The sequence below is a fragment of the Aristolochia californica genome, unplaced genomic scaffold (genome assembly GCF_029961685.1).
Source record: "Aristolochia californica isolate CCGP_79_NKW_82.1479 unplaced genomic scaffold, dmAriCali1.0.hap1 SCAF_13, whole genome shotgun sequence".
In the NCBI taxonomy this organism is placed as follows: Eukaryota; Viridiplantae; Streptophyta; class Magnoliopsida; order Piperales; family Aristolochiaceae; genus Aristolochia; species Aristolochia californica.
This window is the reverse complement of record NW_027181804.1, coordinates 4,264,620-4,291,310: the sequence shown is the minus strand read 5'-3', so window position 1 is coordinate 4,291,310 and position 26,691 is coordinate 4,264,620. Positions and strand designations below refer to the sequence as shown.

General features: G+C 38.0%; 2 protein-coding genes across 4 annotated transcripts; one reads left to right on the top strand and one right to left on the bottom strand.

Annotated features, from left to right (window-relative positions):
* The first annotated feature begins 1,962 nt into the window (after positions 1-1,962).
* Positions 1,963-19,682, top strand: LOC137947800 (endoribonuclease Dicer homolog 1-like). 2 transcript variants are annotated; one of them, XM_068793578.1, is made up of 18 exons: positions 1,963-3,231; positions 3,530-3,643; positions 11,310-11,520; positions 11,700-12,094; positions 12,181-12,406; positions 13,920-14,092; positions 14,441-14,563; positions 14,670-14,830; positions 14,911-15,144; positions 15,255-15,405; positions 15,499-15,681; positions 15,918-16,082; positions 16,174-16,269; positions 16,371-17,005; positions 17,365-17,465; positions 17,565-17,764; positions 17,858-19,314; positions 19,384-19,682. In XM_068793578.1, the coding sequence occupies exons 1-18, from the start codon at positions 2,245-2,247 to the stop codon at positions 19,565-19,567; spliced, it is 5,796 nt and encodes a 1,931-aa protein (XP_068649679.1). In that variant the 5' UTR covers positions 1,963-2,244; the 3' UTR covers positions 19,568-19,682. The 2 variants fall into 2 exon arrangements, with proteins under 2 accessions (XP_068649679.1, XP_068649680.1); XM_068793579.1 differs by lacking the exons at positions 1,963-3,231; positions 3,530-3,643 and adding an exon at positions 10,285-10,318.
* Positions 19,683-20,676: 994 nt separating this feature from the next.
* On the bottom strand, positions 20,677-24,900 carry LOC137948121 (soluble inorganic pyrophosphatase 1). Of its 2 annotated transcripts, none has more exons than XM_068794075.1 (9): positions 24,820-24,900; positions 23,213-23,341; positions 23,092-23,120; positions 22,397-22,462; positions 22,088-22,195; positions 21,835-21,900; positions 21,634-21,754; positions 21,453-21,534; positions 20,677-20,911 (listed from the first exon to the last, which is right to left on the bottom strand). In XM_068794075.1, the coding sequence occupies exons 1-9, from the start codon at positions 24,866-24,868 to the stop codon at positions 20,869-20,871; spliced, it is 693 nt and encodes a 230-aa protein (XP_068650176.1). In that variant the 5' UTR covers positions 24,869-24,900; the 3' UTR covers positions 20,677-20,868. The 2 variants fall into 2 exon arrangements, with proteins under 2 accessions (XP_068650176.1, XP_068650177.1); XM_068794076.1 differs by having other exon boundaries at positions 20,678-20,911; positions 24,397-24,883.
* Between the last annotated feature and the right edge of the window lie 1,791 nt (positions 24,901-26,691).

Below are 26,691 nucleotides of genomic sequence, written 5' to 3'. Positions count from 1 at the left end.
ATAATGGATTAAAATGCACCAATATTAATATTTTTTAATCCAATTGTTGTCTAGCTTGTTTTGTAATTTTTGAATTTGGCCATAATTTATTACGGCCTCCTTAGTGCCCCTAGATAAAAATTTATATTCTAGGAAAAACTAAAAATATTTTTCCTATGATACATATTCCCAAAAAAACCTTTAAATAAAATCTTATTACTATTAGTGACTTATTAGAAAATTATAGGAAATATTTTAAAATTTTCTTAGGAAAGTTAAATGGACCTTTTATTGTCTCTTATAGGGAAATAAATAAAAATTATTAATCAATCTAATATATTATTATACTTATCGATAAATTTTTAATTAAATAAAATATCAAACACAAAATTGCAATGAAAATTATTTCATGCTAAAAGTATTACAACATTAACTGTTAAATACTTATTCAAAAATTTTCTATACAGTTTTCTACCCCATCTTAGTACAAAAAATCTTACTTTGAAAATTATATGATTTTTAATAAAAAATTTCAATTAGAAAAGTGTTTAAAAAAATATGAGACACTAATAGTTTATAGAAAATTATTTCTATAAAATTTATTTTTAATTTTTTCCAGAGGAAAAAGTTTTTATTTTATTTTATGATCTCACGAGGAAGGGGGAGATTATTTCTCCCCTGTTCTGGTTTTCCGCCGAGACGACCTCGAGGGAAGGGGCTTACGGCGGCGACGGAATCGGCGGTCACGGAAGCGGCGGCGACGGAAACAGAGGCGACGGCGAGGAGAGGAAGAAATCGAACGGACGGACACAGAGGCGGCCGGCGAGTAGCTGCGACGGCGGTATAGACGCCGGAGAACAGCTACGACGGTGGTAGAGGCAGCGACAACAACCGATGGGAGGGGTCGGCGGTGACGAGGGGGGAGGAAAAATTTTTCCCCCCTCGCTCTCGCTCCCGCTCCCGCTCCCCCGCTCGCTCGCGATCCCGTACCGATTCATGCCGATCCGACTCATTTCGAGCCGGCTCGCGAGCCAACGAACCGAACCTAGCTTCGGTAGAGCTCGGCTCGTTAAGGTAAACGAGCCGATTTCGGTGTTCGAACTCGGCTCGAGTTCGAAAAATGAAGAATCGAACCGAACCGAACCGAGCCGGCTCGCGAACCGGCTCGGCTCGAAGCCACCCCTAGTGGGGACCATAGCTCTTCGGCCCTTGCTCCAGCAATCAGATAATATTAACGAGAGAAGAAACCCGTGCGAGGGCAAGCTGGCGACGCTCAAGAGTCTCAGACCATAACGCTTTTCTCTCTCGTCTCCGGTGACTTGACTACTGCGGCCAAGCCATTGACTCGGTGTGGGTCAGCGTTAGTCTAACTTGTGACTTCTTTTTGGGACCTCTTGATGAGGTGGGTCCGCGGTTCAAGATTCTCTACCCACCAATACCCATCTTTCCTACCTACCTGACGAAAACCCTAACCACCAGTAACACCACGAGGCTTTTTTAACTCTTTATGAGTTTTTAAACGCTTGTGTAAAATAAAACCTCCCAGCAAACATCCTCATTTCTTCTGCAGAGACATGGACGTTTCCCAAAACTAACCCCGCACGTTATTAATGCGCCAAATGAATGCTCCAAACTGAAGCGCGGGAGCCTGAAAATTTGTGAAAGCCTGTCCGAGTGGAAAAACATGAGAACCGTGTTAGAGGCTTTGAAAGCCATCATAAGGCACAGGAGCCAGTCCGGTGTCGTAAAATTGCTTCATACGTGCTTCTCACAGTTCACACTGTAATTTTTACCTCAGAAGGAGGCCATGTGCGAGTGTTCGATATTCTTTCTTCTTTTTTAAATTATAACTGCCGATTCTCCCACGCTCTCAGATGCCACTGCTGAAAGAGGAGACACAGAGACGCTTTAGAAGGAATCGCATGCCGCCGTGATTGCCTCCTCCGTCTGTCAACCCGAAAACATCTAAAAAAGATAGAAAAGATCCGGAAGCCGATAAAAAGGTCGCGTTTTTATGCACCGCCGAATCTCCTCGTAATAAAAAGTTGTTTGCCGCTCTTTCTCTCCTCTCTCCACTCCACCTTCCTCTCTCCTCTCTCCTCTCTCCACTCTCCGCTTAGGGCGAGAATCAGAGGAGCGAATTTCTACCTGATCGACATCTTAATTAATCCCCTCTATTTATTCCCATCCCTGCCGTGGTGCTATAAATATTCGTTACTGGTTTCTCCGCTTCTCTGCGCTCTGTTTATCTATTGTATTTATTTTATGGTTAAAGGCGATAGAGCGATGGAGGGCGGGGAAGCGGCCAGGGTTTGTGATAATGGTGGGGAAGCTTGTTTGGAAGCGGTCGGTGTACCCTCCGCCTCTTACTGGCTTAACGCCTGCGAAGATGTCTCGCATTTTGTGGATTTTGATGCGCCGGCAGAGTCGCCCGAAGTGATTGATCCCTCGGCTCAGTCAGTTGACGATGCGGGTTTCTTTGTGGAGATAGATCGGTTCTTGGAAACGATCAAGAACGGAAATTCGTTACCGGCAGGGGGGACCGGATTCGAGAGTGCGGTGGAGAGTGATGGCGCCAGAGAATTGGGTGAGGTTTTTGAATTGCAACTGGAGGGGGGTGAGGGAGAGAGGAAGAGCGAGTGCGATAGTGGTGAAGTTGAGAGGAAGAATTGGGGAGGTAGTAAGAATGACGCAGATAGGTGTGCCGATGGCTGGCGGAGGGACTCTGACTCGGAAGAGAAGTGCTGCAAAAGGGCTCGGCTTAATGAAGACAGGAAGTACTCAGAGAGGCGGAACAGTTTGTCTTCTTGGGAGAATTCCAGTCGGAAAAGAGGGTGTGATCGAGAAGAGAATGATAGAAGAGACAGAGATAGGGATCGGAGGGACAGGGATAAAAGGGGTTATTGGGAAAGAGACCACTCGGGCAAAGTTGTTTTCCGCTATGGTGTTTGGGAGGCGGACGCAAACAGAGACGCCAAAAGAACTAAGCAGGATTGCCAAGAGCCGGCAAAGGCTATTGAAAAGATAGTGAAGGACAAGAAAGAGAAGCCGGTAGAGGAACTTGCACGCAAGTACCAATTGGATGTCCTTGAGCAGGCGAAGAAGAAGAACACCATAGCTTTTCTAGAGACTGGAGCTGGCAAAACTCTTATTGCTGTTCTTCTAATCAAGAGTATCTGTAAGGACATGCAGCATCAGAATCGGAAAATGCTTGCCATATTCTTGGTACCGAAGGTTCCTCTTGTTTATCAGGTAGCCTGCTTTTGGGTTCTGTTTTTCTTCAAAGAATTTTTGGATGAATTTTGACTTGACATTGTTAGTTCTTAGCTAATAAACATTTTTTTTAAATGGCAATATGCATTCAAGAATTAACTTTGGTAATTTACATTGTTATCATCAAACTCTGATGTTTTACAAAATTTTGCTAAAATTTGATTTTGTTACTTTCTTCTGGTACATTGGTTTTGGATGATTTTGGCTTGATATTGTTATTTTAACTCACTATGACTCCAGGAATTCGTATTTGTTTTGTTTTTTCTCTGTGTTTCAGCAAGCGGAAGTTATTCGTGAGAGGACAGGTTATAAAGTTGGGCATTATTGTGGAGAGATGGGTCAAGACTTTTGGGATGCACGGAGGTGGCAGCGGGAATTTGAATCAAAACAGGTATTTCTGTTTCACTAATCTAACCACCAAAGAAACTACTCAAGTATACTTGGTTATGACCCATGTTAAAATGAGCATTATGTGGGACTTGTTAGCTAAAACAATTAAATTGATCGTGCCTTGTGGATTAAGGTTATCCTTATTTACTGTGTTCAATGCGAACCTTAATCTTGGATGATGCTGATGCTACATAGTTGCATGAGTTTAATAGACATATTAAAAACTGTTAAAGAAAAAAATTCATATGAGTCAGTTGTCGGAGAATTTTCATGTGAACGAATAGTAATGGGTTTTCTAGTTCTAAAAACATATGTTGAGGATATAGAATGATGTTTGATGAATTTCACATTCTCGAGTTGCGTCTCCATTGTTCAACAAAAATAGCAATATATTTGCCTGACAGTTTTGTATATCTTGAGTTGATCTTCTGAAATCTTAAATGTCAAATATTATTTGATTACAAAATGATCATGTTCTAATTATTTTATTCCACTGTATGAACCTCTCAAACTTTCTAAAATTTTATGCACAACCTCCAAGTGAACTCTCCTAGGGTTCTCCATCGATGAATTTGCATCTCCAATTGCAAAAGCAATATCAGGCCATTCACACCCAAGTAAATTAGTTTTGCTTGAAAGCATGTTTATTCATTCTTGTCAAGCACAAATATTAGGTATTGATTGTGAAAATTCAATCCAGCTACTATAGGAGTGTCCATAGCCTTATATCCTAGTGCTCTAGTTTTGACAAAGAGATCCAAACAATACTTTCTCTAAGACAGAACGGCTTCATTTCTCTTCCGTCCAATCTAAATTTCAGGAAAATATCTCAGTTGGCCCAAATTTATGCTTTGGAAATTCTTTTTAATGATTGTTTATGTTTGCTGTGGCCACTTGCATCATACAGCAGTTATGGTATCATTAACATTGCATATAATGGATCATATGCACCAACACTCCACCCACTAAGTGGGACTTGTTTTAAAAAATTCTGGCATTCCTTTCTTCCCACAAGCCCCGGAGGGTTGCATGAAGACCAGCCAAAAATCGTCCTTGCTTTGACACTGCGTGAAGAAGCTTGCAAAAACTGGCAATTTGGACAATCTATGGACCAATTATGGAAAATGACATATTCTTTGTTTATTTATGACAAAGAACAACTTTGGCAGAGGAACCATGTGAGCATCTGTGATGCAAATGGGAAAAGAAGAAGAAAGAAAGAACTTCAACACTTTTTGGCCCCACTTGGATGAATATTTTAAGAACGACTGGGGAAATGATTGAAAAAAGTGAGTTTGGTGTCAACTAGAAATAGAAGTTTCAGTCTGTTGCTTTTGTTGGGTGGATAGGGAGAAGCAATATTGTGGCAATAGACAGATGATCATACGAAGACTCTAAAATTGTGAATGTGAGGATGTCTGCCTCTCAAAGAAGCATGGTGGTCATGAGGTGAAATACATTTGCTTAATGAATCAGCCACCCTCCAGCTAAGTGCTTTGGTGGTACTGAAACAAGAATGAGTAGTGAGTTTCAAGTATAATTATCCAGTAAAAAACTGGTCCCCCTTTCAACACTTCAAATTAATGAACTCTTATCTAAAACACTGTTGGTAGTTTGAAGGAGGGCCTGCCAGCCAATCACTTTAGGTCAGATTGGGAAATAGAGTTAAATTATGGTAGGGTAATAGGTTGGAGGAAATCCACTTGCTAGCATCCCTCCAGACTTTTCAATATTGTTAGGGTTTTTTTTGAGAATGATTGTTTGGTATGCTCAAATCACAATTCAGGATTTGGAAGGATGATGCAAATGGGACGGCATGGAACATTAATCTGGGAAGAAATGTTTTGGACATTGAATGTTAAGAGGCCACTGACATCTTTTCTATTGTTATGACTATTACATTAGAGGAAATGCAAAAGAGGCCTTCAATGTTTTCACTTTGTTTGTGATGTCATTCGAAACAGAACCCTTGCTTGCAACCAGCTGCAAAGACGTTTTTGTCTGATAGCAAATTATATGGACAAGCCCTGTGAGAAAGAAGAAATGTGTCTATTACATGGAAGGACAAAAGCGTTTGAGTATAAGAATTTAATTTAAATAAGGAAGCTATTGTGTGCTAGGTTTTTCCTTTGATTGGGTTGTTGTAATCTTAGGGGGAGTTGGTCCACAATGAAGTGGAATGAATTCCCCCCGCATTACCTAGTTCATAAAAAAATTGCGTTAGTGTAGAAAGAATTGAATTGAAGTGAGATTACACCGTTTCATTCTCTCAGGCAAAAACGGTGAAAGTTGATTCCTACCTATTTTGCGAATCATCAACTTTCCTCGCACGACACGCGTTGCTTCTTCCCCCTCCCCCCCGAAACGAAAAATTTCTCTCGCTATTCTCCTCTCCCTCTCCCTCGGCCTTTGTCTCCCGACGATTTTTCCCCCCATCTTCTTCCTCTCGTCTTCGCTCCCTCTCGACCTCCGTCGCAGAGCACGGGAGGCCGACCCTCTGTCGCAGAGCCTCTTGGCCTCCCGACTTCTCTTCTTTCTCGGTCTTCCTTTTTTCTCCCTCTCGACGTACTGTCGGAGTGTCGCCGTTGCCCACTGGCCCGCCGCTGAGGAAGACGAAGACGATGTTTAATTTTTCCTAAGTTAGGAAAAATTAAACCATCGTCATAATTGAAATAATTATCCAATTAATTAAACCATTAGTTTTTCATTTTTTGTTAATATATTATTAATTAATAATATGTAAAATATATATTATATTATTGATAAATTAATATATTTATTTATTTATTATGTATTTTTTACTTTGTATTAAAATAGTGAGTTTTAATGTTAAACTATATCTTATGTTATTACAAAATAATTTATTTATTTATTATATTCACTTATGTTATTTTTAACTTATTTATTTATTTAAATAATTTATTCTAGTCACATGTAATTAGTATATTAATTTATAATAAACTGTAATCATTAATTGGTTTAACTATCCAATTGCTATAATTAATTAAACCATTAGATTTATTTATTATATTCTCTTATGTTATTTTTTAATTTTTTTATTAATTTTGTATAATTTATTCTAGTCACACGTAATTATTGTTTGAAATTATAATCGTTAAGTAATATATATAGTTTTTCATTAATTAGGATATTAATATATTCTAATACTACACGTTAAATCACTTATAAGTGTAGTAACCACGTTTATTTTGGTTAATTATATGTTTAGGTATATGTTCTATTTAAGTATATTATAAAAGGTTACTCATTCTCTTTTTTATATCATATTTTTTATTTGGTGGCACTAACACTGGAATTTGTTTTCTAGCCACTTGAACTCGTCTACACTAACACCCAAACATGAGTTGAAGTTGAATCTATTCATTTCACTTCAATTCAAGTTCATTGTGGACTAACCCCCCCTTAGTTAAAGAAGAAGAAGTGAATAGGCCTGATTTTTCGTTCAATCTCCAAAAGTCACCAATGTTGAAGAAGTGTCTTTTATAAATTCATGTAGATAAAGGACTTTCTTATAATTCTTACGGAAAACCGGGAAATTATTAGGGAATAACTTAAGATTTCATGGAGTTGTATATTATTCTTCAAGAGTTTGACTGTTTCATAAATTTTGAAATGAGATTTCTTTTTTATTTTAAAATATTTCAATTTTTTACATTTTTGTTTTCTTGTAAAATGTTTGAAATAGGAAAAATCTGAGAAAACATTGAAATTCTCAAAATATGCTCGAAGTTTTTCTGATAATCGCATGAAATTGCCATGTGTATTCACGAAGTTATTGACCAATTCAAGCAGGAGCTGGTCCTTAGACTTGACCTTGAGAAGGCATTTAACTAACTTTATTGGGGACTTTATGGGAGGGAGTATTAGTACGCTCTATGTTTCGGGCGAATGGGATTTGGTCACTGTTGATACTTTTGGATTTGAAGGTGCTTATTGTTACCTTCATACTCCCTCCTCATTGATGAAACTGTGCGTGGGTTCTTTTAGGGTTCTCGTGGAATTCGGTAAAGGGATCCCCTTTCTTCCTTCCTTTTTCACATTATTGGTGAGTGTCTCTCTTTCATGGTGGTGATGTTGAAAAGAGCTAGGATGACCACTTCTGATGTTCAAGGAGCCGGAGATGGATGTACCTTTACTACAATGCACATCGTCACAATATGCTTTTGTGATGGATCCCTTGAGCTGGCAATTTATCTCAAAGCTTTGCTTGGTCTCTTCGAGATCACAATCAGACAGAAAGTTAATTGGTCCAAGACAACACTTAGTAGATTTCACTTAGAGACTGGCCAGATTGATGAAATTGTTGAGTACCTGGGACGCTCCCACTCCAATCTCCCGTCCACTACTTTGACCTTCCTCTTTTTTCTACCAGGCCAAACAGTTATTTGAAACTCTATGGTGGAAAAATTAGAAAGAAGGTTAATGACTTGGAAGGGCAAACTCCTATTCAAAGTAGGCAGATTGGTTCTTCTCAACTCCTACATTGTGGGGTTCCCCAACTAAAACAAGAAACTACTATGTAGGAGTACAACAATTGATTTAATTAAAGAAACTACAGAAACCAAATTAAAACAAAAACCTACATAGTAGTTTCTTTCTTTTTTTTCATAAAAAAAGACTTCTATGTAGGTTTTTGTTTTAATTTGGTTTCTGCAGTCTTACAAAAACTAGGATTCATGTAATCGAACATTAAGTAAATTCTGAGAGGCTAAGATCCTCCTTTCTGGGTTCCTCCCTTCATGCATTGCTCACATCCCTTATACATCACATTTTAAAAAAAAACATCCCTTATGGTTAAAGAGAAACAACAGAAGATTTAACAGCAGATATTCATCAGTTCTGCAGAATTTATGACTCTACCGCTGCCTGGTTTAGTATCAAAAAGGAGTTAGAAAGTTTATGTGGTAACTCTGTTAGAGATAGCTGGAGATTGATAGCGCAGATATCATCTCCCAAGGCAACCATATTGTCGGAAAGGATCCCTCCCCCCCATGGCTTTATTAAGTTGAATTTTGATGGCTGTGTTTTGGAAAATCTAGTAAGGGAAATATTCCCAGGAGTATTCAGGAATCATGAAGGGATAACACTTGGCTTCTTACTTGGGACCTCTTGGTGTCACCAATTCTACTACGGCTGAGCTTCAGGCTCTTCGGCATGAGCTAATCATTTTTAAAGATTGCTTGACCGGAAATCTTTGGATTGAGGGTGACTATAAAGTGGTGATAGGTTAGTGCTCTTTGCTCTTTGTCCCTCCCTTTTAGATAAGAAGGCTCACTCTTTTGCTAATCAGTGGGTTTCTCTCCAATCTCTCGTTGTAAGAGGACCCCATGCCTAGGTCCTTGTAATTCTGTTCTCCAGGTTTGTGCCTCGAATAAAATTTGCCTTTCTAAAAAAAAAGAGTAAACTCTGTGGGGATGGGATGCTCAGATCAGAGTCCCTTATTCCCCTTGGTATTTGCATTGTAACAGTAAGAAATAACTTGTAACTTGCTCCATAGCCAGCCCATTTTATTTCTCCAATCTGGGATGCTACTGTTAACTGGTTTGGAATTTATCTTTGCACTTGGTGCAATGACACAGCTAGTGAGGTTATAACTGTGGCCCGTCAATTGCTGGTTGAAAATTTTATCAAAAAAATAAATAAAATAAACAGGTTTGGAATTTAGCCATGCATGCTCAACTCCTTCAAGGCCTACTACCGTCAGTGTCTGTCATGGCCGTTATCTAAAGAAGGCAAAGCCTGTGGAAGACTACCCTTCCAGCCATTCATAGTATATTTGAAAAAGAATCCAACTCACAAACTTTTGAAAGAAATCGAGTTCCATGGTATTAATTAATTTAACTTACTATATGGGAAACTGCTCACAAAGAGTAAATAAGTTTTGGAAGTTAATTGCTTTTCAAAAAAACAAAAGTTCTGGAAGTTAACTGCTGCTTCCAACTGCAGCAATGAAGCCATGCCTATTGCTCAACCTGTTCCTCCCTTTGGCGTCCCGATTGACATGTGTTTGTCTGGGAATCATAGACCTGCTGGTTGTGATGGGTTGATCCATATTCATCAGGGTTTTGAAAGTGAAGCTGCAAGAGAAAAGGCGAAAACAAGAGAGACAAAATTCTATTTGCCATACAATAGGACTAGGTTTGCTGGTCGACTTGAACCCTCTTTTAATTAATTATTACCATGAGACAAGTTCATAAATATCCCTTAGGGAAAACGACCTGTGTGACTGAACAAAAGTACCTTGTGTAGTTAAGAACACATACTAGTCGATTCCTTCCCTCAAGTTGAGATATAGGTGTCACATAACACCTGCTTGTTACATAATGAAGAAAATTCTTTTCTGACTAAGGCTTTGGTGAGAATATCACTCTTTGGGTCCTTCTACTTGTTTGTTCCACTCATAACGGCATCTAAAAAGAAGTATTATTCACTTTAATATGTTTAGTTCCTTTTGAAACACTGGGTTACTTGTTATAAAAATTGAAGCGTGGTTATCTTATAGCCCGTTATGAAACTAAGTTGCTAAAATAAATACCATCTTTCGATGATTGCTTTTAAAATCATGTTTCTCATGAAGGCTCTTAAAGCACTTTGAAGGAAGCTATTCCCATTGCCTGGTATCTCATCAATCACATGCCTACATTGATCTTGCAAGGTAGAATTCTTTTGTAAGTGTCCTAAGTTTACAGTTTACTCTCTTCATATGTTTTTAGATAGTTGGTGTTGTCTTATAAAGCTATTATATATTTTTTAGGGTGCTCTTTTACTCAGAAGGGCTAGAAGTGCTTTCATCCTGCTACAGTGAAAAAATATGTTACTTTTGATTTCACATTCTCTGATGCCATTTCCTAGTTTTTGAGAAGGTTTTAATACTCTTCCTGTTAAATCCTTTTCATCCTTAGTTCATTTTCCTGCTTTTGTTGAAGATTTAGCCAATGATGAAACCTCTGACAGACTATATGTAAGATCAGGGTCTGATGTCACAGATTTCCTCCACATTGTTGTATTTGAGTTTATTAATGAAATATAAGCCATTTTCAAAAAAAGATCACTTGCAATTTCTTCACTCGTATAGATTGATACTATGGACCTAAACCTTGTAGAAATTTGGGTATCCAAATGTCTTCTGGCAATATCACGTTAAACAACCTCCTCCACAGGCCTTGAGTTACCTCTAGAATTGTCATCAAAGTTCAGCTTGTGCATCCAACCGGGAGGGACCATTAGAACTACATCCCAGTTTCCACAAATGAGCCACCTCTCCTTGATTATAGACCTAGGTACCTGGCTGAAATGAGGGTGTTTACTATCTCCACTGAAAGGTCCCTTCAAATTTATTCATATTAGGCTCATGCATTGTGCACCAGGAGATGGCCTCCAGTGGCATAACTACCAGTTGATCAATTAAATTAGGAAGGACGAGTGAAGCACAATAGGAGACCAAATTTTTGCAATAAAGCATTCTGAAGCTTATAAATATGCTCCTAGTAAAAAATGGAAATCATAACCCAATAAGTAATCTGTCTAAACTACTGCTACTAACATCATTTGCCAATGATTATTTCAGTTATCAGTCATTAATTACAAAAAACAATTTTTTCTTTAGATCAAAAGAGGTGCTAATATCTTGCTGTTACCTAATGTAGGTGCTTGTGATGACTGCTCAAATTTTGCTGAATATTCTTAGGCACAGCATAATAAAAATGGAGGCCATACACCTCCTTATCTTGGATGAGTGTCATCATGCTGTGAAGAAACACCCTTATTCATTGGTCATGTCCGAGTTCTATCATACAACTGCCAAGGACAAAAGACCAGCTGTTTTTGGCATGACTGCTTCACCGGTCAACTTGAAAGGTGTTTCATTTCTTTCTTTTGAGTTTTTTACTTTCTGGTGATTTGCTTTTTCCTCATGCTTCATCTTCTTGGTGAATTAGTTTACTGGTGATATTTTTTATTTTATTTTTTGAAAAGTTAGTTGTAATATTTTTCATTTTTTTTTGGTATTTCAAACTGTTGTTATATGGCCTATGCAGGTGTTTCTAGCCAAGAGGATTGTGCAATAAAATTAAGGAATCTTGAAACTAAACTTGATTCAATTGTGTGCACAATAAAAGACCGCAAGGAACTTGAAAAACATGTTCCAATGCCTTCAGAAGTAGTGGTTGAATATGACAAAGCCGCTAGCCTTTGGTATCTGCATGAACAAATAAAACAAATAGAGATCGCTGTGGAGGAAGCTGCAGTTACAAGTTCCAGGAGAAGCAAATGGCAGTTTATGGGAGCCAGAGATGCTGGGTGCAAAGAGGAGCTACGGCTTGTTTATGGAGTCTCTGAAAGAACAGAAAGTGATGGAGCTGTCAACCTTATTCAGAAGTTGAGGGCCATCAACTATGCTTTGAGTGAACTGGGGCAATGGTGTGCCTCCATGGTACAGATATACTATCCTTTTGATAGGCTAGTTTATATTTAAAATAGTTGTTGTTTTGTGATTGATTTGCCTTGTCCTTTGTTTAGGTTGCCCAGTCATTTTTGACAACTTTACAGAATGATGAGAGGGCAAATTATCAACTCGATGTCAAGTTTCAAGAATTATATTTGAAAAATGTTGTAGCTCTTTTGCAGTGCCAGTTGTCTGAAGGAGCTGTCTCAGATAAAGATGCAAATGGACTTAGTAATCTGTGTAATTACTCTCAAGAGGGAGATGATGAAATCGAAGAGGGAGAGTTACTTAACAGTCATGGTGTGTTGTTAATTGTGTTTTGCTTTCAAATACTTAGAATTGGTGGGGTTGTCATGAGTTTAATGATTTACTGAATCTCAGTAAACTGTTCATTCCAGTCTTCATATTGCTATCTTTAATAGACTACTGAGTCGTTCGTGTCCAATGTATTTTGACTGATTTGCTTGTTAATACAAAGAGAACAAAACTTGCCTATTTATCTGAATTCAAAATAAATGAAATTGTTTTTTGAACTGATCTTGCAATTATAGCTGCATTTGGATGTCTTACCTAGCATGGACATGCTCATATACGTAATATCTTAAGTTTTTTTTTTTCAAAAATTCTTGGTAAGGCAATTTATCTTAAAATTGCTTTGTTGATGGCCTATATTTGTTAAGCAATGTATATCTCAACATTTGACGCTCATTTACCCACTTTCTCAGGTTTAATATTATGCAACCTGAAAAAATTAAGAAGAAAGAAGGTTGAAGAGAGAGAATGAGAGGAAAAGAAAGTAGAGAAGAGTAAATTGAGAAAGAAACTGCAGGTCCCCCAGCTTCTATTTATTAGCTTAGGGTTGAGTGCAATTTACAACATTGCCCCTACTTTAAGTGAAAACCCTAATTCTCTCTCTTTTATTCTGTGCCCCCTTTACATGAAATTGGTCCATAGACATAGTTTGACTTGTAGAACAAGATTACATCAAGAAATATAAATAACAGAAAGGTTAAATGACCAAAATGCCCCTGTTCTTGTTTTTTCAACGGCTATATTATTTTTTTCATTTCTTGAATAATATTCTAAAATTTTTATCATGTTATTGTTGCTTTTCTTAGAACATTGAGAGTTTTACAGCTGCAGTAATATTATGAGATGCTATTTTTGTTGTTGGTTGTGTGTGTGTATGTATGTATGTATGTCAATAAACATATATTTGTTTATATTTCCTACACCTAGATACTATGAACACATGGGAGACTTGGAGCCAATTCCTCATGTAAAGAAAAACTGCACATGGCTCTTGAAATATATCTTTTTACTAAAATTGCCACTATGAATGATAATCTTGATTTAAATATGTGTATGTGAACTTGTCCTCGAGAGCATGGTTTTGCAACTCGCTGGGTCAACTTATGAACTGGGCAAATCGACCAGGTTTTTGAAATAGGCAGTTAGGTTGGGGTACTGAATCAGTTTTATACCTGACTTATCCCATACTCTTTCTGAATCGGCTTCACTGAGCAAAAATCCGCCTGACTGCAGACAAAAAGTCTAACTCGGTCTTGTATCTGTTCATACCAACTCATTTGAGTTTGGGACGGCTTGTTGGTTTTGAGTGAACCGCCCTGGATTGACGAGACCAAATTGGATTTTCAGGGTTCTGATATGGTTCCCAATGCCTTTTAGTGGAGCACTGCTTGAGAGTTTCCATTCTGCCTTCTTCTTAACTTCTCTATTTATAAAGATTATTCTAGTAATTGCTTAAATTATCTAATATGTTTTTTCCATTTGTGTTCTTTGTTATGCACAGTTGTCTCTGGAGGGGAGCATGTGGATGTGATCATCGGTGCAGCTGTAGCTGATGGAAAAGTGACTCCTAAGGTGCAATCCTTAGTCAAAATACTTCTTAAATACCAACACACAGAAGATTTTCGTGCTATTATTTTTGTGGAGCGTGTGGTGACAGCTTTGGTCTTACCAAAGGTGAGTAGTTTCCGGTAGTTATCAAAAGTGTCTATCTTTTCTTTCTTTTTTTTTTCTTTTTTTTTTGAGAAAAAAATGTGTATCTCTCTCTCTCTCTCTGCGAGTGCGGCTAATACTATTCTATATTCTTTTTATTTTATTATTATTATTTTTAAAGTGGAACAGAAAGTATTTAGATGTTCAAGCACACTTGAACTTTGAAAAGCATTGAAGAACTTAGTGGTTATCTATTTTATGAGGCACATGAGGTTATCCTTGAAAAAAAAAAAAAACGAAACCAGACATTATGAGGTTAGTGCGTAAAAAGCAAAAAATTGACATTTGTTCTGCTTTCTTGTAAGTGTGCAGGTCTTTTCTGAGCTTCCATCTTTAGATTTCATTAAGTGTGCTAGCTTGATAGGGCACAACAATAATCAGGAAATGCGTACAGGCCAGATGCAGGACACTATTGCTAAATTTCGTGATGGTCGAGTATGTCTTGAGAAGTTTTGTAATTTTTCTTTTACTTTTTTTCTGTTTCTGCTAGATGATCTGTCATATTGCTTTTTATGTCTGAAAATGCGTGTTTTTGATGTAGGTTACATTGTTAGTAGCTACCAGTGTTGCAGAAGAAGGACTTGATATTAGACAGTGTAATGTTGTAATTCGTTTTGACCTTGCAAAAACAATTTTGGCTTATATTCAGTCCAGAGGTCGTGCAAGGAAGCCAGGATCCGACTACATATTGATGGTTGAGAGGTACATTTTTGTGATTATTTTACTAAGTCCTTATATTGAAGGCCTTAATCTAATAGTCATAATGTTTCTAATAATGTCAGGGATAATTTATCTCATGAAACCTTCTTGAAAAATGCTCGTAATAGTGAAGAAACTTTGCGGAAGGAAGCAGTTGAAAGAACTGATCTCAGCCATCTGAAAGGTACTTTAAAGTTAAACTCTGGGGATGCCACACCTGGCTCTGTCTATCAGGTGGAGTCAACTGGTGCTATTGTTAGCCTGAACTCTGCTGTAGGCCTTGTCCATTTCTACTGCTCTCAGCTACCTAGTGACAGGTGTGCATAAATTATTTTTCTGTAACAAGGTTTTGTCTGGTCAAATTAGAAAGAAACAAACGGTTCATTGTTTCAAGTTTTGCATGTCATTAATATTTCTTTTTATCCAGGTATTCTATACTGCGTCCTGAATTCATCATGGAGAAGCACGAGAAACCTGGGGGTTCCACTGAATATTCATGCAAGCTTCAGCTTCCATGTAATGTACCATTTGAAAAGCTTGAGGGTCCTGTCTGCAGCTCAATGCGCCTTGCACAACAGGCATGGACATAATCTTGTGATAGAACGTATCATGTTGTGGTTTGTTATGAATGAGGAAAATAATAGGTGCTTGTTTTTCTTGTCATAATGCAGGCTGTGTGTTTAGCTGCATGCAAGAAACTCCATGAGATGGGAGCATTTACTGACATGCTTTTGCCTGACAAAGGCAGTGAGGAAGAAGGAGAAAAGGTTGATCTGAATGATCAAGGTGATTCGCTCCCTGGAACAGCACACCATAGAGAGTTCTATCCAGAAGGTGTAGCTGAAATCCTTCGGGTATGTCTCTTCATGTTCTAGTCTATGTAAGACCATCCTCTGATTGCTTGTGCCTACTATTAGTGCCCTTATATTTTTCTTTATAGCTAGCTTGCTAAAGCTTATTGGCTTACCAGGTGTGTCATGTCTTTCCAAATACAATATATAGTATCTTCATTATCTTATGGTTAGTGCAATATGGGACTTCTATGTGCTATCTTAGGACTCATATTGTGGATTTCCATCTTATTTTGCAGGGAGATTGGATATTATTCGGTAAAGATGGTTGTTGTGATAACTCAAAACTGGTTCGGCTTTATTTGTATGGAATAAATTGTGAGAACATCGGCACCTCAAAAGACTTGTTCTTGACACAAGTTTCAGAGTTTGCAGTACTTTTTGGATGTGAACTGGATGCAGAGGTATTCACATTTTTGTTGTTTGTCATAATTCACTATTCTGGATATTAATGCGTGCACTTACAAAACTGGCATATACATTAAATGCTATTAGGTTTTATCGATGTCGATGGATCTGTTCGTAGCTCGAACCATGATAACAAAAGCATCTCTGGTCTACCAAGGTTCAATTGATCTAACAGAGAGCCAGGTAATCCTGCAATATGACTTCATATATTGCATGAAAGTTATGTCTTACAGTTGCATCTTTAGAGATCCTTTACTGGATGTTTTCCATTTTTATGTGTGCAGCTGATTTGTCTTAAAAGCTTTCATGTCAGGCTTATGAGTATATTGCTTGATGTTGATGTTGAACCTTCAACAACACCATGGGACCCTGCAAAGGCTTATTTATTTGTCCCTACCACTGGTGAGAAGTGTTTAGATCCCAGCAAGGAGATTGACTGGCATCTGATTGAAAATATAATAAACACAGATGCATGGAGCAATCCCCTTCAGAGGGCACGCCCAGATGTTTACCTTGGTACAAATGAACGAACTCTTGGAGGTGACTGCAGGGAGTATGGATTTGGAAAATTACGCCACGGTATGGCTTTTGGCCAGAAATCACATCCAACTTATGGTATTAGAGGTGCAGTAGCTCAGTTTGATGTGGTAAAAGCTTCTGGGTTGGTGGTTCCTAATCGAGATGTTATCGAAGGCCAAACTTATGAAGAATGCGTGGGACATGGCAAGTTGATGATGGCTGATTCTTGCTTAAATGTGGAGGATCTTGTTGGTAGAATTGTAACAGCTGCTCATTCTGGGAAGAGGTTTTACGTAGACTCTGTCCGTTATGACATGAATGCAGAGAACTCATTCCCAAGAAAAGAGGGTTACTTAGGTCCTCTGGAGTACAGCTCATACGCTGATTACTACAAGCAAAAGTACTTTCTTATAATGCTTACTCTTGTTTTGGTAGTTTGAGTTAATTTTAGTGAGTCATTATTTTTTCAATTTTTTTATGTGTATGTATTTTCTTGCTTCTGATATTTCTTGCTTCCGGATTGCCACATTGCACCCACTGTTGTGCTTGAAGAAGCATATAAGTGGTCATTCTACCAAGGAAACGGTTATCTACTGTTTTTTTTTGTGAAATATGTAATCCTGATGATGCAGACTACACATATTGCTCAGAAACAGTAGCTTTCTGTTTTCTTGTGTAGGTGAGCTTATTTTCCGTTTCTTTGTGCACAACAGAGTGGTGCATGTTGGTTTTCCATATCTGCCATGATTTCTATTTTAGGTATGGAGTGGAATTGATCTATAAGAAACAGCCTCTAATACGAGGACGTGGTGTTTCATATTGCAAAAATCTGCTCTCCCCTAGATTTGAACGTTCTGATGGTATGTTTGTGCAGTGTCAATAATGTCATTCTTAACATTTTTGCAGAATGGTATGTATGCTTCAAAATGCTTGCTACTCACATTTTGATGTTGTACCAGAACATGAAGGTGAATCGGAAGAAAGCCTCGACAAAACTTATTATGTATTTCTGCCTTCCGAGCTATGTTTTGTGCACCCACTTCCTGGATCCCTGGTTCGAGGTGCTCAGAGGCTTCCCTCAATAATGAGGAGAGTCGAAAGTATGCTTCTTGCAGTTCAACTAAAGGATATTATTAATTACCCTGTTCCTGCTTTGAAGGTATTTCTCCCTTATGTTGGCTTTACCAAGTGGAAAAAAATTCTCTAATTTCTTTAAAGCTTACACATACTAATGTCTTTGGAGACACTACAGATACTGGAAGCCTTGACTGCAGCTTCTTGTCAAGAGACATTCTGCTATGAAAGAGCAGAGCTCTTGGGAGATGCATACCTTAAGTGGGTAGTGAGTAAATTTCTTTTCTTGAAATACCCTCAGAAACATGAGGGTCAGCTTACTAGGATGAGGCAACAGATGGTGAGTAACATGGTTCTGTACCAATATGCCCTCAGTAAAGGACTCCAGTCCTACATTCAAGCAGATCGCTTTGCTCCATCGGGGTGGGCTGCCCCGGGTGTGCTACCTGTCTTTGATGAGGACGCTAAGGAAGAAACAGAAACCTCTATAGGGCACGAAGTTTCTGGCACTCAATTAAAACTGGAGTATGTCTATGATGATGGGTATGAAGAGGATGGGAACAAGGAAGATGGAGAGATTGAAAGTGATTCAAGCTGCTATAGGGTCCTCTCTAGCAAGACACTGGCAGATGTTGTTGAAGCACTGATTGGTGTTTATTACGTTGAAGGTGGAAAAACTGCAGCCAATCATCTCATGAAATGGGTAGGCATTCAGGTGGAGTTTGATTCTGAGGACAGTGAGCTCACTTTGAACAGACCATCCGATATTCCTGAAGGTGTGCTGAGGTGCATAGACTTTGACAGCTTGCAGAGTGCCTTGAAATACAAGTTCAACGATAGGGGCCTTTTGGTAGAGGGCATAACACATGCTTCAAGGCCGTCATCAGGGATCTCATGTTACCAGAGGTTGGAATTTATGGGTGACGCTGTTTTGGATCATCTTATTACAAAGCACCTGTTCTTCACTTATACAGATTTACCTCCTGGCCGGCTTACTGACTTGCGGGCTGCTGCAGTGAATAATGAAAATTTTGCGCGGGTAGCTGTGAAGCACAGACTCCATATGCACCTTAGACACGGATCCAGTGCCTTGGAGGCTCAGATTAGGGACTTTCTGAAAGAAGTACAAGAGGAACTATCAAAGCCAGGGTTGAATTCTTTTGGCCTTGGAGACTGCAAAGCCCCCAAAGTACTAGGTGATATTGTTGAATCCATAGCTGGGGCCATCTTTCTTGATGGTGGTCGTGATACTTCAGTAGTATGGACGGTTTTCAAGCCATTATTAGATCCAATGGTAACCCCAGAAACTCTTCCAATGCATCCTGTGAGGGAGCTACAAGAACGGTGTCAGCAACAGGCAGAGGGCCTGGAATACAAGGCCACGAGAACCGGCAATGTGGCCAGTGTGGAGGTATTCATCGATGGTGTCCAGGTTGGTGTCGCTCAAAATCAACAAAAGAAGATGGCACAGAAATTGGCTGCTAGAAATGCACTGGTTGTGTTGAAAGAGAAGGACTTGGAGGCGGCAAATGACAAGGAGAACGGGAAGAAGAAGAAGAATGGGACACAAACTTTCACAAGACAGACATTGAATAATATCTGCTTGCGGAGGCAGTGGCCAATGCCTCAATATAGGTACGTCTTTTTAACATAGGATTTGTGGATTACATGAAATTAATAGAATTTTTTGTGGGTATGGTACAGATGCATATATGAAGGTGGGCCAGCTCATGCGAAGAGATTCACGTATTCTGTGCGAGTAAATACAACTGACAGAGGTTGGACAGATGATTGCATTGGAGAGTCCATGCCAAGTGTCAAGAAGGCCAAAGACTGCGCCGCTCGTCTACTGTTGGAGCTGCTCAAACGGTGGTACTCGCAAGCGTAAGTGGGACTTGTAGTGTGATGATCATCACTGTTGTTGTTGTTGTTGTTGTTGTTATTGTGCTTTTTTTATATATATATGACTGAAATGTGTTATTATTATTATTATTTTAATTATTGACAAATCACGGTTTGAGTAAAAAGCCATAACTCTATCACACATTTGTTTTCTTTCATCTTCACTCTCTTGCAAAGCATGTTGGATTGGCACAGCCTGCTACAAATCACGATTGGAGTTAATCAACTGTCTTCTTGTTGGAATGTTGTGGCCCACGTCATCTAGAATCAGTAGAATGGATCCAAAGACGACGTTACTTAAGATCATGATTGAGTTTTAGTGCAATTTCAACTACAGTGATCTGACCCTCAATACATTTGAAGTGGAGGCATACTGTGAGACAAATGCCTCATCATTTTTGCAGTACTTTGTTCATGCAGCAATTCATGGCAAAACGAAAACAAGACGTGACACGAGAAAACCTCACCCAACAATATTAACCATTTCTAACTACTAAATCTATTCTCATGTAAAGAAACTCAATGAATATTATCTCTTTTGGTTGCAGGAGTAACACCCCTCGTGGCAGAACCGATGCAAATATATGTTTCAATTTGAGAAGAGAGGAGGAACTCGAACTCAAATAGTATGCATCATAAATCTCTTATCCATGAGAAGTCCAAGTGTTATATCATAGAAGACAGATTGCATACTTTTATCACACAAACTCAAAATTGTTCAATCATGATCAAACAACTGAGATAACCATTTATATCATAGAAGACAGATTACATACTTGTATCACACAAACTCAAAATCATGATCAAACGACTGAGATAACCATTTCACATGTTTCATACCAAATAGTTTTTCATATTGGATCATGATTATTACTTTATTTAGCATAGGAAAGAAGAATAAGAAACTGGGCGTGCAAGTTCTCATTGTGAAACCTCGATGAGATCATAACAACAGAAATAAAATTCTGTTTTCTTCTAAAAATTAGACTCTCTGGAGTTCATGTTCTCAAAAACATGAAATGTAATTGGCTGATTCCCAACGCTAGGCTCAGATCTGACACGACCAGAATACAGGGAAGCAAAATAAAAAACTAAACCTTTCACCACAAAATTAGAGAAAGAATGGCTCTCCTTTTCTTTAAATATTAACCAAATAATAAAAGGGTTCAGATTACAAATAATCATATTATATAGTCCATATATCCATCAGAATAAATGATAACTTTTCAGCATTCTTCCCTTCACAGCAGGAAGGAATTACTGAGACAAAACTTGGACGCTGCCCATCTAGCGCCTTAGAGTCTGCAATATATATTCAGCATACAGATCCCTGCAGAAAACCACATCCATGAAAATCACACGAAACTTTCTTTTATAAGATTTGCTGTAAGACATAAAATTTCAAGGCAGATGAAGCACCAGTGAAGGTTTTATTCGTCTCTACTCAACTACTCTGGTATTTAAGGTGCTTAAACACTGTTTCTTTTCCTAGTTTCTTTACCATTGTTTTTTGGAAAATATTTTTGTGCTAAAGAATCCTTATCTGCAACTAGAATATGGTTTTCTTTGTCTTGCTTTTTTGTCACATGGTAAATCTCTACAGCAACAAATAATCATGAGATCAGCTAGCTCAGTTCTGCAGGCATCCTATGCCACCTGGTTGGTTTCTGGACCAACAGGCTTTTGCAATGCATACTTGCCGGCATCTCCCAAACCTAAATTAAAAGGGCATAAGTTCTACTGTAATGCAATCTGAGTGGCCAGAATTAGGTTAATTTCTTGTAGGACGTACATAAACCTGTAACAGGAGCTAGGCATACAAACTAAAAATATCATTGAAGCCAGAACTCTGATAGCATAGATCAACTTACATGGAGTATTGTATAGCTTCATGGGCTGCGCTGGCAGGTAGAAAGTCATCCACTGCAACCTCCTTGTTCTCATTCTTCTTGTCTTTGTTCTTTGTCAAGGAAACTGACTCTTATCTGTATGCGACTAAAAATAAAATTGTAGTTTATGAAAAATAATGATGATGCAACTAAAAAAGGATACAATCTTCAAAGAAGCGTCGGATTTCTGTCAGACGATGAGGACGGAGCTCTGAGATATCGTTGTAGTGACGGTATTCTGGATCATCAGCACACACTGCAATGATCTTGTCATCTTTCTCACCCTAGATGCAGCAACCCAATCAGCCTTCTCTCTCAAGTAAAAGCAGCACCTTGGTTGAGTTTATATTAGAGAACAATGTACCTGATCTATCATGGGCATGAGTCCTATGGCCCTCACTCGAAGAAAGCAGCCAGGAAGGACAGGTTCCTGCTCAACATGTTTAAAAAATTAAGTGAAATCTCTAATTTATTTTCTCAAAATATATGTGGTATCTATATTAAGTGAAAATTGTGAGAGTAGTGAAAACATTGTTGTTCTTTCTTACTCGTGTACAAAGTGCAAGCATAAACTATCTAAACCAAGTGGGTAATCGGATATGGTATGTTTGGATTACCTGCATGAGGATCAACACATCAAGTGGGTCATTATCTTCACATAGTGTACGTGGGATGAAGCCATAGTTGTGAGGATAAACCACTGATGAATATAAGATTCGATCAACCTGGATGCATGTTTCAGATATTTGATACATTAAAAGAGGAAAAGTTGTAGAATATTTAAGCAAAGAGAAACTAGACTGAAGTCACTGGATGTACTTCAATTGAAGAGAAATGCTGGGTGGAAGTATGATCATATTTGTAGCTCCAAAAACATTGTATTCAACAATTGCACATTTGTGTTAAAAGTGGGAAAGCATGTTTACCTTAATCAGACCAGTTTTCTTGTCAAGTTCATACTTGACCTTACTTCCTTTTGTGATCTCTACAACCTGCTCCAGATGAACAAATATTAAACGAAGGTGACATAAGGTAATATAAACTAGATCATGTTAAAAAAAAAATAAAAAAATTAGTTGACTTTTGTTCTGGACTAGTGCATTACAGCATGTGGTGCTTCAGTTAAAGGGATACAATCTTAGTTTAATAGGCGAGCTGCCAAAAACACATGTACAATCTCAAGAAGACAAGCAAGAAGTTGACCACTGAACTAATGTCATTACAACAAAAATACCAACAAAGTACACTCTGTTCATGACAGCATGAATGCTTGTGTTTGAGTTAATTGCTCAACATTGTGAGCCACAAGTGAGTATGAATTTTCAACTTTCATTTATTGGAAATGAAATGAGTGGAACAAGTGCTGGAGCCCCCTACTGCAGAAAATGGGGGTCTAGTGTCTCTAAGAATACTAACAATGATAATAATAATGATAATAATAACAGCGGTAATAATAATAATAATAATAATAATAATAATAATAATAACAACAACAACAAAAACAACAACAATAATAACAACAACAATAACAATAATAATAATAATGATTGCTTCTCCCATGCCAATCCACCTCCCTGAAAGTAAATGAAAGGAAAACCCCAAAGAATAAAACAATACTTACTGAATTCACCACAATGGGAGCTCCAGGACCTGTATACGAGGTTCTGGAGAAATTCAGGAATTTTGTCCCCTCACTAACATATAATAAAATACAAAAGCTGCAATGGTCATGATGTGGATACCTATCTCTAGATCATGCCATGGATGTGCAGCTACAGATCTCCTTGACAAAGATGAGAGGATCCTTTCGTTCAGGCGAGGGGCTTGACGCTTACCCTCCTCAGGTTGGGTTTCATTGCTGGCAGACATGTCTGGGGAAAAGAGAATAAAGTCTAGTGGTTGAAGTGGCTCCATACAAAGGATATCAAAATAATCATATATTAAAAGACATCTAATGATGGTAAATATCTGTTGCCTGAGATATTAGGATCTTCAAACAAAACAAACATAAGAGAGGATGATACCAGATATCAATAGATAGCCAAAGCATAAGAAAGTGCATGTTCCATTCCAAGAATGCGAAATTTTATAGTGAAAGACAATGTGAAACGCATTCAGCATTAATACTCAGGTATCGTTCTGGATAAAAGTAAGACACTGAAAAAGTCATCCTAGCATTCTCTCAAAACAATGGACCCTATGTTGGTTTTCCATCATCAATCTGAAACCTATTTCCTTGCTCAGAATGCAGATTAGCCTTAGAACATGGGAAGATGATGAGAAAAGAGAGAAACTTAACTAGTATTACATATGTTGGAAAACGAGGAGAAATCACATGTTAGCTGTTTTTTTCCTGTCCCTAGTTTCTCTCTACTGTCACTATGGCCAAAGCCATTTGCAGATCTACAAGGTTGTCGACGATAACAATGAAGAAAGGTTTTTTTTAAAGTCAAGAATAGCGCCTAAAACAGTAACGAAATTTTACTTTCCAAGACGAGAAAATAGATCACCAACAGTTCATCTGGAACAGAGAGTCTCAACAGCTTGAATTAATCATAGTACGCTAGAGGAGCTAGAGCAGCACAACTGAACCTCAGTTAATACCAAGAGAATCTTAATTTTTAAAGGAGTTTGAAATATTGTTAAAGCAAAACAAGCTCCTGCAGAGAAAAATGACGACAAAAAGAATTAAATAAAACGAAGAGGTACAAAATGAGAAGGCCTTAATCCCAGAAATTCATCGTCTGGAAGACAAGAAAGTGCAATTCACCCCCCAAAATCAACAATTCCATCCAAGCCTCGCACGTCAAATTTATGGAAAAGAAAACAACTCAAAAAAAATAAAAATGCATCATTCCAGAACAACCACATACCACGAAAAAACAACCCAAGAAAGATGTATCAGAACGAAATTAAAAAAACGCACCTTAGTCGAAGCAGTAGAAGTAGAAAATTGCAAATGGGAACAAATATGCCAGCAAGAACGGAAGCAAAAGGATGTAATGGAAGAATCAGCTATGAGCAAGTCAAATTTAATCTGAGGAAGTGCATGCAAGGAGCTGGAACGTGGCGCCAGCGCAGCATTTTACGAGTCTCCCGACGTGTGGGTCCCTCGTAAGCGGCGGGAATGAGGGATGAGAAGAGGAGGGGGACGAAGTCTCGTGGGCCACCGGGCGCCGGTACACCGGAGACCGCTGCGCTGATTATTCAAATTTTTAGCACAAGCAGATCGAGACCGGGCAAGCCATTGCCCTCTACTCCTGCAAGTTGGCGCCACGTTCTAGATGGCAGGCACTACGAGAAGCACCTTCTTCCGTAGCCAAGTCAATTCAAATTATGAGATCCTGACCTGTGATTGTGGGGTGTCGATTGTCAACACAGCAATACTGGCCGACCATTTCGAAGTCAAACCTATAAAGACAAAAACAAGAACTAAAGAACGATTTTTTGGCCCACGCGCAGTTTGTTAGCTCGACCCAATTTCCCGTTTATTTATAAAAGTATGATCTTAGAAATCTGAATGATATGGAACCTTCCAAAATATATAGGTTTATAATAGAACACGGGATCTAAGAACTATCTCAGCCGTCCGGTTAATCCTCATTCCCTCCTTTTTCTCTTTCTCTCTCCTTGGCCTATCTCTCTTCTCCTCTTTGTCTCCTTTTCTTGCCTCTTCTTTCTCCCTTACTCTTGCTACCCTCTACTCCTTAAACTAGTTCATTTATTACTCAATAAATGGGATCCAAAATGTAACATGCTATCAGAGGATTTGGTTTAGGATCCTGAAGCTATGGTGCTCCTTGATTAAAGTTTAATCTCTTTGGTGTAGTTAAAGTGTTGATTAAATGATCAATCTTGAGTCCTTTGTTTGCTTGATGAAAGATTAAATATTCCTCTTATTTATTTTCTTTTTTGAAGATGGTTGTTGGTACATGACTCGGAATGCTAGAGTTTTTAGCTATCTTTGATTCAGAAAATTTCAAAAATGTTCCTTCTTACATATTAGCTTCAGCCTAAGGGTTGGTTTTTCGATATGATCACTTCATGCTCTCTTCGAAGGTTGATATCAGCTTTGTTTCATAATTATGGAATGTTGGATGTTATTTGATTGAAACTAGACCCGTTTATCACTAGTTTCATGAGTTTATGATTAAAAGAAGTCGTGCTTATGTGATTAAGAGCTCTTGAGGTTTCATTGTTTGATGATGATAAGTTGATGCTCAAAAAATTGAACTCGTGTAGGTATCTTCAAGTGCCATTTTTTTTTTTTAAATAGAGAATACATGCTGGTGTTTTTCCCTCTCATTGGGAAGTATTCCATGTTGAGATAGAGAGTAGATTAACATACCAAAAAATTCAAAGAAAATAAGGAAGTAAAAGGCTTTCTTTTTGGATGATAGTTGGCGTCGAATTCATAGAAGGAAAGTTTCCTCTCTTGAAAAATTTCGTAACTTGCTCGAGATACTTTGTTTTAGATATGATTATTACTTACCTTGATAAAAATTTTATTTGCCTAAAATAATTAAGGCAAGTCAAGGTTGAGATCTTTTGGTTAAGTAGCCCCATAACTCAAAAGTAAAGTTTCTTTGGATATTTTTGGAAGAGGTTGATTTAGTGAAAGATCTTTCACGTTTCGATTTAGTGGCTGATTTGATTTGATTATCTCCTTGGTTATTATTCTTTCTTGATTAAGAAAGACATAGGTTTACTTATTTGATGTCAGCCAGCATGAGGTTTCCTTAATGTATGATTGATTGAGATCTCGGGTTGCTTTGGTTCTTCCCTCTTCCTTTGAGTTGGTTCATATTTGGGTTAGCTTATTGGAGTTGTTTCACTTAAAAAGGTTGGTATTTTACATTTGTTGATGAAATTATTTTTCCAAGAAAATTCTTCATATATTTTTAATGATTTTTAATAAATTAGTATTATATGTTAATTTAAATTATTATTTTTAGTGATAAACAAAAGAAATACTAGAGGAAACTAACTGTAACTAGAAGGAGGCGACTATAATGGTAGAACTTAATAAATTAGACTAAACATAACTTTTTGGGGGTGACCACAAATTTCAGAATTAACTATGCGAAAGATACATAACTAAAAAACAAAAACGCAAAACTTGAAAACAACATCGAAGCAAGAAATTGAATACCTTGATTGAGAACATCATTGAGTGATTAAGTCCAATCAGAACTCTATGATTAGACGAGAAATTTGGCTA